The 12,949-nt window shown below is 42.4% G+C and overlaps 1 protein-coding gene across 2 annotated transcripts; it reads right to left on the reverse strand.

The window, feature by feature from the left end:
• Positions 1–632: 632 nt before the first annotated feature.
• Positions 633–5,214, reverse strand: zgc:114119 (uncharacterized protein LOC619273 homolog). Of its 2 annotated transcripts, none has more exons than XM_034124391.1 (5): positions 5,069–5,214; positions 3,862–4,101; positions 2,658–2,816; positions 2,318–2,407; positions 633–1,521 (listed from the first exon to the last, which is right to left on the reverse strand). In XM_034124391.1, exons 2-5 carry the CDS (start codon positions 4,087–4,089, stop codon positions 1,429–1,431), a joined length of 570 nt encoding a protein of 189 aa, XP_033980282.1. In that variant the 5' UTR covers positions 4,090–4,101; positions 5,069–5,214; the 3' UTR covers positions 633–1,428. The 2 variants fall into 2 exon arrangements, with proteins under 2 accessions (XP_033980282.1, XP_033980281.1); XM_034124390.1 differs by having other exon boundaries at positions 633–1,524.
• Positions 5,215–12,949: the final 7,735 nt, after the last annotated feature.

Below are 12,949 nucleotides of genomic sequence, written 5' to 3' on the forward strand. Positions count from 1 at the left end.
GACAGTCCTGTATACATTATTGAATAACATATAACCATCCTATTCTTTCAGTTTTGACTAGCACGGCAGCTAACCAATCATTTACGGTAATTTTAAATGTGCCACCACACATTACTGAAAAGAAAGCACTAAATAGTCAAGTCTGAGAAGCTTGTGAAGTTTTAACAATAAAATAAATAAATCAGTTATCAAAAGTATTTGCCAATTCATTTTCTATCAAATGACTAATCATTTTTATTAAACAACTGTCAAAACTGTTTAAATAATTGTATTTTATTTCCTTAGCAAACATTTGGTTGAAAACCCTGTTTGGACAAACTTAATTGGCTGCAATTTATTCTAAAAAATACAATTACAGCAATCAAAAGAACTCCTCAATCACATGCCCCATGCTTTTGTGAATGTTCTTTGTTGCCTTGATGTGATGTCGGAGTGCTAAACTGATGATCTGTTGGTGAGTAACGACAGAAGAATACAAAAGGTCCGGGTCAGAATATGCATCATGTTGTGTTGGTGGATATGCCTTCATACTTATATATAATCTCAATTGTAAAGCAGATCATGCATTCCCACGCCTGGCCTCAGGGTTGGAATTGAAAACAATGACGCAGTGAAACAGTACATGAAAGTACATGTTCAAAAGATTTGTTTAAAAAAAAAAGTTTATTTGATAGAAAACGCAAATTACCCCTTTAGGCCTACCTTCATCCCAGTTTACAAAAATAAATTCACAGGCAAGCAAGTCTGCACACCCTCAGGGTAAACAGGTGTGTAGCACTCAGGAAGCTAATCTCATTAAGCACATGCACACACACACACTCACTTATGTACAAAGCACCTGAGATGCATAGCTGCCAAGAGGCTAATTTCAATTCTGAACTCAAAGTGTTTCTACAACTGACGGAGCATAATCAAGGGGGAAATTGTTCCTTTTGTAAACACAGTCATCAGCTCAGCTCCTGCACTCTCAGAATCACCTGCGATGCATTCAAGTCCGTCTGCTGCTGAGTCAGCACCCGGGGGGGGAAACACTGTGAAGAGGGTGTTCTTACCTGAGACAATACAGGTTTTAAATAGTAAGAAAACATTAGTCCATTAGAGTAAACACCATGACAAACAGTACAAACCTAAACCTGGCAGCTGCCTTGTAAAAAAAGAGAATGTTGGAGTTGGAGTGCATCAGGTTAACAAATTGTATCCTTTTGGCTCTCATGAATCCTATCTAAATCATATTTCCCCTTTAACAGCTTAAATATAATACATTATTAACAGCAGAAGCTCTTGGTCGAACTGCGAGTGTTTCAGTGATGAAGTGCCAACACAAATGTCCTGTATTCCAAATCCAGCAAAGATGTTCCCCTTCCCTTTGCCATTATGCAGTCCATACGTCTACAGAGCAATGCTTCTCGTCATGAGAGAGTGCACGTGTCACTTCCTGAGCGTCAGCATGGCGTTGACGTCCCACAGCAGGTTCCTCATCTGATCCATCAGCACCTTCATCTCCTGGTTCTTCTGACGCACCTTCTGCAGGAAAAGACACATGACGTCCATCAAGCTTTTACCTTACAATCATCAGAAATATACCCACCATCAAAATATATATATTATTGAGGCTTCATTTGATTCTTGCTGGAGGACTTTCAGGATTAAAAATATAGTTATTTTAAATGATTTCCTACCATGTAGTTAATAAAACAAACAATCTAACAAGCCTCAGGCAAACTTTTCCTATATTTTGCCTATGGCTGCCCGACGGCAATTTCCAAACATACTTGAAATCGTCATCCCAATGGAACTCTAAATCCTCTCTTATGTTTACAAAAACACTAACTGGAATTGAAATGTATTTAAGCTGCACACAATGCTTGTCTTCCTGCATTTCACCCACAAGACCAATGAGTAGCATCTGCCTGTGTCTGCACTGCCACCTAGAGGAAGTTGCAGGGGACTCTAAAAGCTACATATTTTGGTTAAACTCAAATCCTAATGAGAAGTCAACTGAGAAGTATAACAATGTCAGACTTCACTACATCATATTGAATTGATTTAGAAGCTCATCAGTGTTTGCTTTTAGATGTTCTCTATTTTGCTAGACCAAGTCCCACTGAAATATCTGGCAATTCGTGGCACTTTCTCCCAATTAGTAACCACCTTACAGCATGAGTTTTATATAATAGTGCAATATAACGACTAATTGCAACCTGACAGCAGCATAGGGAGGTGTCGCTGTCACACTACTCCTCTCTGTGCAGTAAATACGTGTGAAGTAACTGCTGGTGATTAATACTTGTGACGAAAACCAAAAACAGGAACACACCTCTAGAACCTCTTTCCTCTCCTGGTTGACAGCAGGACTGCAGGGCTCCACTTTGACAGAAAGAAGCTCCTCTCCAACGTATGGCAGAATCTGAGGACACAGAGAACATGGAAAACAGTTATTCCCTCCTGAATGCATTGGGTTTTGATGCAGACAGAAAAGAGGTTTGATAAAAGGCAGAGGATAAACTGACTATTTTGCAGATGTATTCACTCTTGCCCTAATGAAAGGACAGCAAAATATGTGTTTCAAGATATATTTATCATTTATTTCGTTCAAGAAAAAAGGGAAATACACATCAAACTAATATCCAAGCAGGACTGAATGGTCCCTTCCTGACCTCTGCTGGTCCTTCCTGGAGGTCAGAGGTCATCTCCACACAGCGTTCGTACAGCAGCCGCAGCTTCCTGAAGAGCAGGGCAAGCTGCCTCAGGTGTTCCTGCAGCTTCCCAAAGCGGTCCTGGTACATGGCCTGGCTCTGGGTCACACCGTTAGGAAGCTAAGGAAACAAAACACACAGAATCTGTTGTCAGTTTCACTATCATTTACATGTGCAGATATCAAAAATGAGTTTCTTATAATCAGAAGAGTCTGAAGACAGAATACAATTCAAGTTTTTACTCTTGGTTTTCTGTGTGGTTAAAAGCTGAAACTGTAAAACATTGTCAAGAATTCCACCTTTTTTCAATATTTTAACGCCGTATTTGATGTGATAGAATGTATATGGTGTTGTGTCGACTGTGAAATGCATGACAACTAAATGTTTGAGTCCACGGTCCTTTGCTGTTGGAGTTTCATTAGAGAAAAAAAAGCTTGCTCAGTTTAAATGGACAAGGACAAGCTGGGAGAGGTGAGAGAAACACGGTGAGAGACAATTACAGACAGAGATGAGGGGAGATGGAAGACTTAGTAAGACAGATGCTGAGGAGCATGCTAAGCAGATACACCAGGGAAGGGTGATAATGCAGACTGACAGATGAGAAAGGATCCCTGTAAGCAAAACACAACAGCCATAAGGTTAACCTCCAAACACACAATACAGGAAGAGCAGAGTGTAGTTTACTCTGTAGTGAAACGTAAGTTCAATCAGGTAACAGTAAAGTCCTGAATTGAAATGTTATGGCCCGCTCATCAATGTAGATAGAGGTGGACAAAGCCTCTCCAATCCACTATTGATTACTCCATTCTCTCTCACAGGAAAACCTTTCTCTATTGTAACTGTTTGACCATCATATGTGAGCTTTTGCGACTATTAGAACTTTAAAATAATGCTCCTTGGAATTGTCATGTTTTAATTATTATTCATACAAAATAAGCAACACCCTAAACAACACCTTATAGGCTCTTAAATGTGTCTTTATTACACTACATTCATAAAAGGAAGTTTTTTTCTCAAAAGTAGCCACATGGTTTTACTACAACAGGTGATCCTACTAAATAAGTGACTATGTGCTCTAATGCAAAACCAGGCATTCACACCACAGTTCTCATACATATGGAGTAAAACTAATTCAGATCTTCAGCTCAGTCCATATATCCAGTACCTGCGTTGCTCGTGTGATCTGGAAAATCTCCATGGTGCGAGTGACGATGTCCTGGACGGTCTCCTGTCCGATCCTGCAGAGGAACACCGGGGAGATCTCCCTCAGGGCTCCCTGGGGGGGCACGGGCTGCTGCCCCGCGGCCGAGGCAGCTCCGGGGGGGGCCAGGTGGGGCTGCTGCTGGGGGGGCATCCCTGCCATCCCTGGCTTCTGAGGCAATGAGGCTGCCATCACTCAGCAGGTCTGTGGGAAAGGGATGATAGGGACACTTTAAATGCACAAGAAACAGTAAAGTCATTACCAGTAAATTGATTTACTCAAGTACTGTACTTAAGTAAGAATTTCAGGTAATTGTACTTTGCTGGAGTATTTCAATTTGTTGCTACTTTGTACTTCTACTCCACTACAATTGAAGGTGAATTGTGTATGTTTACTCCAGAACATTTAATGAATACCTTAAGTGACTTTGCAGATTTGGATTAATGATGTGAAATATAATCAACTCTTAAATCAGACTTTAGTTACACCTGGAGTAAATTCACAAGCTACCCTGCAGTATACAAAGTCATTACAACTAGCTGCACCTTTACCAGCTTTGATAACACTTGTAATATGTAAACATGTAATATATATTATTTTTGAAATAGGCAGATCTGCATAATGACTACTTTTACTTGTGGTACTTTAAGTATATTTTGATGCTAATACTTTTATACTTTTACTTGAATAACCTTTTGTATGCAGCAGGACTTGTACTTGTAACAGAGTATTCCTACACTCTGGTACTTCTACTTCTACTTTTACAATATCTGAGTACTTTTCTCACCAGTGCAATACATAATGTGATCTTAGTACTCAGAACCAACTTGATGTCTAGAATGGGACTAACGTACTAAGGTTACTCACAAACGTTAACCCGGGCTAGTTCATTAGAATAACCGGGAGTTTCAAAATATACTTTTGCACAAAGTCCTGACGGTGTAACGTGTCTCTACACTATCTACTATCCTCACACTGTTATTGATAACAAACACTAACAGGTATATGATTGAACCACCCACTAAACCAAAGGTACTACAGCAACAAAGGCTAGTCTTGGTGGCTAAACAGGCTAGCCGAAACAATGTAATGTTAATGTAAAGACACTGAGGCTAGCTAGTTAGCCGCTAGCTAGCTATCTACCTGGCGGCGAGTGCAAATAACTGCTTACCTCAATGATCTTCTATCAGATAAATGCTGTCCAAATATCGCCCTCTTGCTCCAGTAATGGCAACAAATAGTTTGAGTATTTATTATTTTAAATAAAACATAATGAGACCTCTCCACCGCTTTCTTTCAGAGAGCGCTGCACGTTATTGTTTTCTTTACGTCACTTCCCGTTAGTGCAGGACACATATTTCACCACTAGATGGAGACAGAAGTTGTCATTGTAAATACCAACCTTAACAATGTGAATGTCATCTTCTCTATACTGTTGTTATGTCCATGTTTGTGTCTCCGGCCTGTAGGCTACTGTACTAAATAAAAAACAGAACTACAAAAAACCTAAATACAGCACAGTAGTCTTGGAAGTATTCAGAATGATATAAATTCTGTTAAAATTGACAAGTTGAGGGGACTTCCGGTCTGCTCTTCACCATGTAAGACGTGTCTCCTCGTAGCTCCATGAGGCTGTGACTAAAGTCAAACTACGAGCACTACTTATTCACAGACACTTATTGATACCTTTTATTTATTTGCCTTAGCACAAGTTTATTGTATTTTTTGCACTTTTTAGCCAGCTATGTCGCCTGCACCGAAGACGGATACATCGCGAGGAGGCCGCTCCAAAGCCTCGCCCTCGATTGACCCTGACCCCCTGCCGAAGCTAGATGCTAATCAAGCTAACCCCCCCCGACTGGGAACGGCTTGAATCAATGCTCGCTTCCATGAAGGGTGTAATATGCGGGAGAATTGACTCATTGGCCACTGAACTTCGCTCTGAGATAACTTCAGTAAAGCAAGAATTAGAAAATACAGTTGAACCCATACGACAGCGGCTTAATTCCCATGACCGGACCATACTTGAACTGGAGCGGGTGAGCACGGATAACTGTGTTTGAGGACAATAACATCAACACACACACGGACACTGTCATCTGCTACATTGGGAAATGCATCGATGACGTGGTACCGAAGGTTTCTGTACGGACATTCCCAAATCAAAAGCCCTGGGTAAACGGTGAGGTGCGCGGCAAACTGAAAGCGCGCACTCTCGCGCACACAGCGGGAGATTTGGAGGAGTACAGGAAGTCTAGGTATGATCTCCGGAGAGCAATTCAAAATGCAAAGAGACAGTACAAAGACAAGGTGGAATCTGACTTCAAAGGCTGTAACACTAGGAATATGTGGGCGGGACTAAGGACAATGACTGACTACAAAGGAGCAGCGGGGGGTGCTGCGGGAGTGTCTGCGTGCGCATCTCTCCCAGATGAGCTAAACAGTTTTTTTGCACGCTTTGAGAGCAGCCAGGCTGTGGAGGTACAGAGGGACCAGGAGCTACACTGCCCTTTTGTTTTAAATAGGGCAGATGTGTGTAAATCCTTTAAAAGGGTTAACCCACACAAGGCTCCTGGACCTGATGGCATCCCTGGCCGTGTTCTCAGGGTGTGTGCAGTTCAGCTGGCAGAGGTGTTCACAGACATCTTCAACAGGTCCCTGCTGCAGTCTGTAGTCCCCACATGTCTTAAACACTCCACCATCATTCCTGTCCCCAAAAAGACAATCATCACCTGCCCCAACAACTACCGCCCAGTAGCACTCACCTCTATCATAATGAAGTGCTTTGAGCGGTTAGTCAAATTATTCATCACCTCCTCCCTCCCTGAATCTCTGGACCCCCTGCAGTTTGCCTACAGAGCAAACAGGTCCACAGACGACGCCATAGCCCTCACCCTCCACACTGCCCTCTCACACCTGGACCCGAAGAACAGGAACACATATGTGAGAATGCTGTTCATTGACTACAGTTCAGCATTCAACACCATTGTGCCCTCCAAGCTGGCCATCAAGCTCAGAGACCTCGGGCTCAACAGCGCCCTCTGTGACTGGATCCTGAACTTCCTGACGGGCAGACCCCAGGCAGTGCGGGTGGGAAATATCACATCCTCCACCCTGATTCTCAACACCGGTGCCCCTCAAGGCTGCGTGCTCAGCCCTCTCCTCTACTCCCTGTTCACCCACGACTGCGTGGCCACACACAGCTCCAACACCATCGTGAAGTTTGCTGATGACACGACCGTCATCGGCCAGATCACAGACGATGACGAGACGGCGTACAGAGAGGAGGTCGAAAACCTGACATCTTGGTGCCAGGAGAACAACCTCCATCTCAACATCAGCAAAACAAAGGAGCTGATTGTGGACTACAGGAAGCAGCAGGGAGAGGGACACGCCCCCATCGCCATCAATGGGACTACGGTGGAGAGAGTCAAAAGCTTCAGGTTCCTTGGGGTCCACATCACTGAGGACCTGACATGGTCTCTTCACACCACCATCATCACCAAGAAAGCTCGACAGCGGCTCTTCTTCCTCCGCAGGTTGAGGAGGTTCAAAATGGATTCCAGGATACTCTGCAACTTCTACAGGTGCACGATAGAGAGTATCCTCACTGGCAGCATGACGGCCTGGTACGGCAGCTGCACCGACCTCGATCGTAAGGCTTTACAGAGGGTGGTGAAAACTGCACAGCACATCACCAGGACGGAGCTGCCATCCATGGAGGACCTTTACTCCCAGCGGCTCAGTAAGAAATCACTACGGATTATCAAAGACCCCCATCACCCCAGCCACAAACTGTTCTTTCTGTTGCCGTCTGGCAGACGTTACCGCAGCATCCTGGCAAGGACAAGAAGATTCGGAGACAGTTTCTTCCCGCGGGCAGTGAGACTGTTAAAAAATTGAACTGTTGAAACAACTTCAAACATTCAACTGCTACTCAGTAGTATGTATCTAATACCTAATATATATATATCATTCCAATAACTTGTATATAGACTCATACTGCACTATTCCACATCATAACTTTATTTCATTTTTATAACTATTATTATTTTTGTATTGCTCATGCTCTTATTGTTATTATGTTATGTTATTATGTTGCATTGTTGGAGAAGCCTGTGACATAAGATTTTCAACTGCATAATTACTCTGTAGCTATGTCAGATTGACAATAAAGAACCTTGAACCTTGAACCTTGAACTGCCCGAGCTGGACATGACGGTGAACTTTCTCAAAGCTCAGGTGAAATTACTGAGTGACAAGTGTTAGGACTTAGAAGGAAGGTCGAGGAGGAATAACATTCGTCTTATTGGACTTCCAGAAGGCTTGGAGGGTCCTCGGCCGACCGACTTTGTTGCAGAGCTGCTACGAGACACACTGAAGCTGGATGAGACGCCCCTACTCGACCGAGCCCACCGAGCTCTCCGCGCAAAGCTTATGCTGCGTTCACACCGGACACGATGCGAATATTTGCTTCGCTCTAATCGCTCCTATCGCAGCGCTCTAAACGCTCGAGTTTCACCGCGGCTGTCAGCTGTGTTTACTCGCATCATTCAAACAAGACGTGCTGGCTAGGGGACTACAACTACAACAAAATGTACATATTTTACCGTGATTTAATTGTAATACAAGTTTCAAAATGATGCCGAAGTAACAACATACTGATACCGGAGCGAATTCGTGTCTGTCCGCGGCTCTGCATTGACTTTACATGTAATCGCGCCGCCCCCAAACATCGCATCGCGTCCGGTGTGAACGCAGCATAACCCCTAGATTCCACCGGGTCCATCTGCGCCGCGTTACGGCCGCGGTTACGGCCGCGGTTACGGCCGCGGTTACGGCTGCGCCGCGGCGTTCACAGCGATCGCGGCCACTCTAGTCAATAGGTGCTATTCCACCAGACGCGCCGTGTTACGGCTAGAAGCGTCCCAGAAGCGTCCCAGAAGCGTCCCTGCAAGAGTCATTGCAGGCCCTGGTGGATAGAAATTCAGAGGCTACTGACACTGGGGGGTTTGTTAGTCTGTCGACGGTAGCGAACAAGGCACGTGCGTTGTTTTTGTTTTTGGTAATGATGTCAGAGAAGAAAGACTGTTGTGCGTTTTTCAATTCCAAATTATAAAGGCCAAGTCTCTCTTTATAGATTTCAAAATGAACCTGGAGATTTTGTACAGCGGAACTGAGACATGCAGCTTTTTCTATGCAGACCGGGAAATGTCCGGGGCCAGATGGATTCCCAATCGAATTTTATAGGACATTTTTTGATAAATTGGCACCAACCCTAATTGATATGTTTAATGTATCATTTCTGTCCTCTAAACTCCCGCCAACTCTCATGCAAGCTACAATCTCACTGATTTAAAAAAAGGGTAAAGACCCTCTTTTGGCTACGAGCTATCGACCAATACGTTTATTACCAGTTGACCTAAACCTTCAGTCTAAACTCCTTGCCATGCGCATGGAATCAGTTCTTCCATCTATCATTTCCCCCGACCAGACAGGATTTATCCGTGGCAGGCACTCCTTTACTAATCTTAGAAGGCTCTTCAATATCCTGTACAACACTTCTTCCTCAATCACACCAGAGATCCTAATTTCACTGGATGCAGAAAAGGCCTTTGACCGGGTGGAGTGGAGCTATCTGTTCTTTACTCTACAGAAATGTGGTTTTAGTGATAACTTTATTTCTTGGGTGAGACTATTATACACTTCGCCCATGGCTTCTGTTAGAACCAATAACGACCACTCAAAACATTTTCCCCTCCACCGCTCTAACCGGCAAGGCTGTCCATTGAGTCCCCTTCTGTTTGCTATTGCCATCGAGCCACTCACAGTGGCTCTTCGGTCACACCCACATATTAAAGGTGTACTCAGGTATGGTGTTGAGCATACTGTTTCGCTTTAGGCGGACGACCTCTTAGTGTATATCTCTGACCCCTCTGTATCAGTCCCAACTGCTCTAAACATATTTACTTCTTTTGGCCGTATATCTGGCTACAAACTCAATCTAACCAAAAGTGAAATATTACCTTTGAATCTGGCAGGTAGAAACTACCCACTGCATAATTTTCCGTTTAAGGTTGCCTCAGATAGCATTGTGTACTTGGGTGTTCAGGTTACAACCCGGTTCGAAGACTTATTTAAGTCTAACTTTCTCCCGTTGTTTACCAAAACTCAGGATGATTTTGCACGCTGGTCTGTGTTAAATCTCTCCCTAGCTGCAGCTTGTATCAACTCTGTCAAAATGAATATCCTCCCCAAATGTACATATTGTTTTCAATGCTTACCCATTTTTATTCTGCAGTCCTTCTTTTGTAAGATTGATAAATTAATATCTGAATTCATCTGGAACAGGAAGACGCCAAGACTCCGTAAAGCCTTGCTTCAGAGGCCAAAACTACTTGGGGGAATGGCTTTGCCAAATTTAAAACTTACTACTGGGCCTCTAACTTGAGAGCAATTCAGTTCTGGCTTCATCTCGAAGATATGGAAACAATTCCGGCGATATTTTGGCCTTCAGACCCCCTCTTTCCTCGCTCCACTAGCAACGAACCCTTTCTTTCAACCCTCTTTATCAGATGAAACATTCTCCTCCTGGCATGCTTGTGGTATCAAATCAATAAAAGACCTGTACGCAGATAAAGTATTCTTATCTTTCCAACAGCTCTCCGACAAGTTTATTCTTCCTAAACGTGATTTTTTCAGGTACTTACAGATTCGTAGTATTGTTAGAAAAACATACCCTAATTTTCCTAACCTACCAGCAGCTGCTATTGTCGACCCCTTTTTGACTCCACTACCAACTATGAAAGGCAATATCTCTGTTTTGTATGGTCTCATCCACTCTCTAAACCCTGTCTCACTGCACACTATTAAAACACAATGGGAGGGTGATTTACAATTTGAAATAGAAGAAGATGTTTGGAATGAGTGTCTGAGACGGGTTCACTCCTCCTCCATCTCTGCTAGGCATGGATTGCTTCAGTGTAAGGTTCTTCACCGCTATCACTTAACTAAGGTCAGGTTATCCAAAATATATGACGGCGTTGATCCTGTCTGCGACAGATGCCGTCAACCTCCGGCTACCTACATCCATATGTGTTGGACTTGCCCCTCTCTGCATAACTTTTGGTCTGAAATATTCAATACAATATCACAGGTTATCTCTATCTCTGTCGAGCCTTCTGCAATCATTGCCCTATTCGGAGTCATCATTAGGCCTGCAATGCCAAATTATAAGAAGAACTTTGTAGCTTTTGCTACCCTCTTAGCTAGACGTTTGATTCTACTCAAGTGCAAATCCCCAGCTTCACCTGCCCATCAGGACTGGATTAGAGATATCTTTTTCTTTGTTAATATGGAAAAAATGAGATGTACGCTGAGAGGGTCGTCTGCTCGTTTTAAGAAGACATGGGGACCATTTTTTGCATATACTGATAAAATGACCTTTGATACTATCCCGGACTGACAAACTCCTAGACACGCCTAATTAGCTGGAATGACTTAATTGGTGTATTACTGCTTTGCACTCAATATATGTACGAGTATATGTGAACACTCATTTACAACTGCCATGTATCAAGATCATTTCTTAACTGACAGAGGTGACCTATCGTGTTTGTTTTGTTTGCTTGTGGCTTTTTTTGTTTTTGTTTTACTAGACAGGTGCGCTGTTTACTCTCCTTTTCTAATCTTGTATTTCTTACCTGTTTTTGTATTACCTAAAGCCCAATTTGATACTCTGTATACTACTGTTGCCTGTTATTTGTCTGAAAACCCAATAAAAAAAGTCTGAAAAAATAATAATAATAATAATTGACAAGTTAAAGTCCTGCATTAAAAAATGTACAAGTCCCCATGGTGTTTTATTTGTACATGTCACAAAGGGTAGACAGTAAGCTAGTATTTGCATGTTTATCAAATATAAATATTATTTACATTTTGAATATCTATATATATTGCTTTTTTATTTTATCTATTCAAATGTTTTATTTACCTCATAATTAATTAAAATTACATAAATGAGCGATGGGCAATAATATTGACTTGTTTGGGTAAATGAAGATCATTTGAAGGAGACTTGAAGCAATGCCCGCCCAGGGAGATTCAGTAAAGGCAAATCATTTATAATGTGTGCTGACCTGCTTTCTTTATTTGTTTAATCAGTGTGGCTGACTTTTCCCGTGGTTTACATAAGATCAAAGGTTGTTCGACGGGCTAGACTTGATAAGGAAGTACATCATGAGTTGAGTTTGTGAGTTGTGGTTTGTAGTTTAAAATGTCTCTTGACCTTTAAAGCAAAAAACAAAGATACAATTGTAGGAATCACTTTGATTATCAGACATAACATGGATTACAAGAGAAGTCAATAGCATATTAAATATCAGGAGGGGGCAAAGAATAATATCTTGATTCTGAGCAAATCCAACACACAGATATGTAGATACACATCACAGTGCCACAAATGAACCACACAGTAGCACTGATGACAGCATGGGCTTATCTGAAGGGGTATTTGAATGTGCAGTACAGTGATAACACAACTGATAAATCATTACAAAGACTCTGCTCCGCTGTCATAGCTACCAGAACATCCTGTTACACGCACAGGGTGGTTTCCCTCTCTGTCCTTCAGGTTGTGTGGCAATGATCAGACTAAAATGGGTTGTGGACTGAAGAACTGAATATGTGAATTTGTGGGTTGCATTTGTGGACAGTCAGTTAAAATCTGGAAGCTAAACTCATGACACACAGAGTGTAAACAATTTGTAATTTCACTTTAAACCTCTCTGTCACACCCTTCCCTCTTTCATCTTCAAACGAGTATACAGTCTAAATGGAGAGCAATGTCTGTTTGCTTTTGGCAAAAATAGATATGTTTAAATGTTATTTGAGGTGAAACAAATACCAACATTTTAGTCAGTGCTCTGTTTCTAACAAAGTGATATAGGGTGCCAGCTAGGGAGCAGGATTCTAGTCTATGAACTATGATTAATTACAAACTGATTAAGTTATGATAACCTCTACACTTTAGTTTCAGAATGCAAGAACAGAA

The sequence above is a fragment of the Trematomus bernacchii genome, unplaced genomic scaffold, assembly GCF_902827165.1.
Source record: "Trematomus bernacchii unplaced genomic scaffold, fTreBer1.1, whole genome shotgun sequence".
Classification (NCBI taxonomy): domain Eukaryota; kingdom Metazoa; phylum Chordata; class Actinopteri; order Perciformes; family Nototheniidae; genus Trematomus; species Trematomus bernacchii.

Excerpts from the sequence above, each read along its gene's own strand:
- zgc:114119 (XM_034124390.1), bottom strand. The coding sequence starts at position 4,089 with ATGGCAGCCTCATTGCCTCAGAAGCCAGGGATGGCAGGGATGCCCCCC. Across the intron at positions 2,817-3,861 it reads AGATCACACGAGCAACGCAG|CTTCCTAACGGTGTGACCCA; the intron begins GTACTGGATATA and ends TTGTTTCCTTAG. Across the intron at positions 2,408-2,657 it reads TCCAGGAAGGACCAGCAGAG|ATTCTGCCATACGTTGGAGA; the intron begins GTCAGGAAGGGA and ends CTGTGTCCTCAG.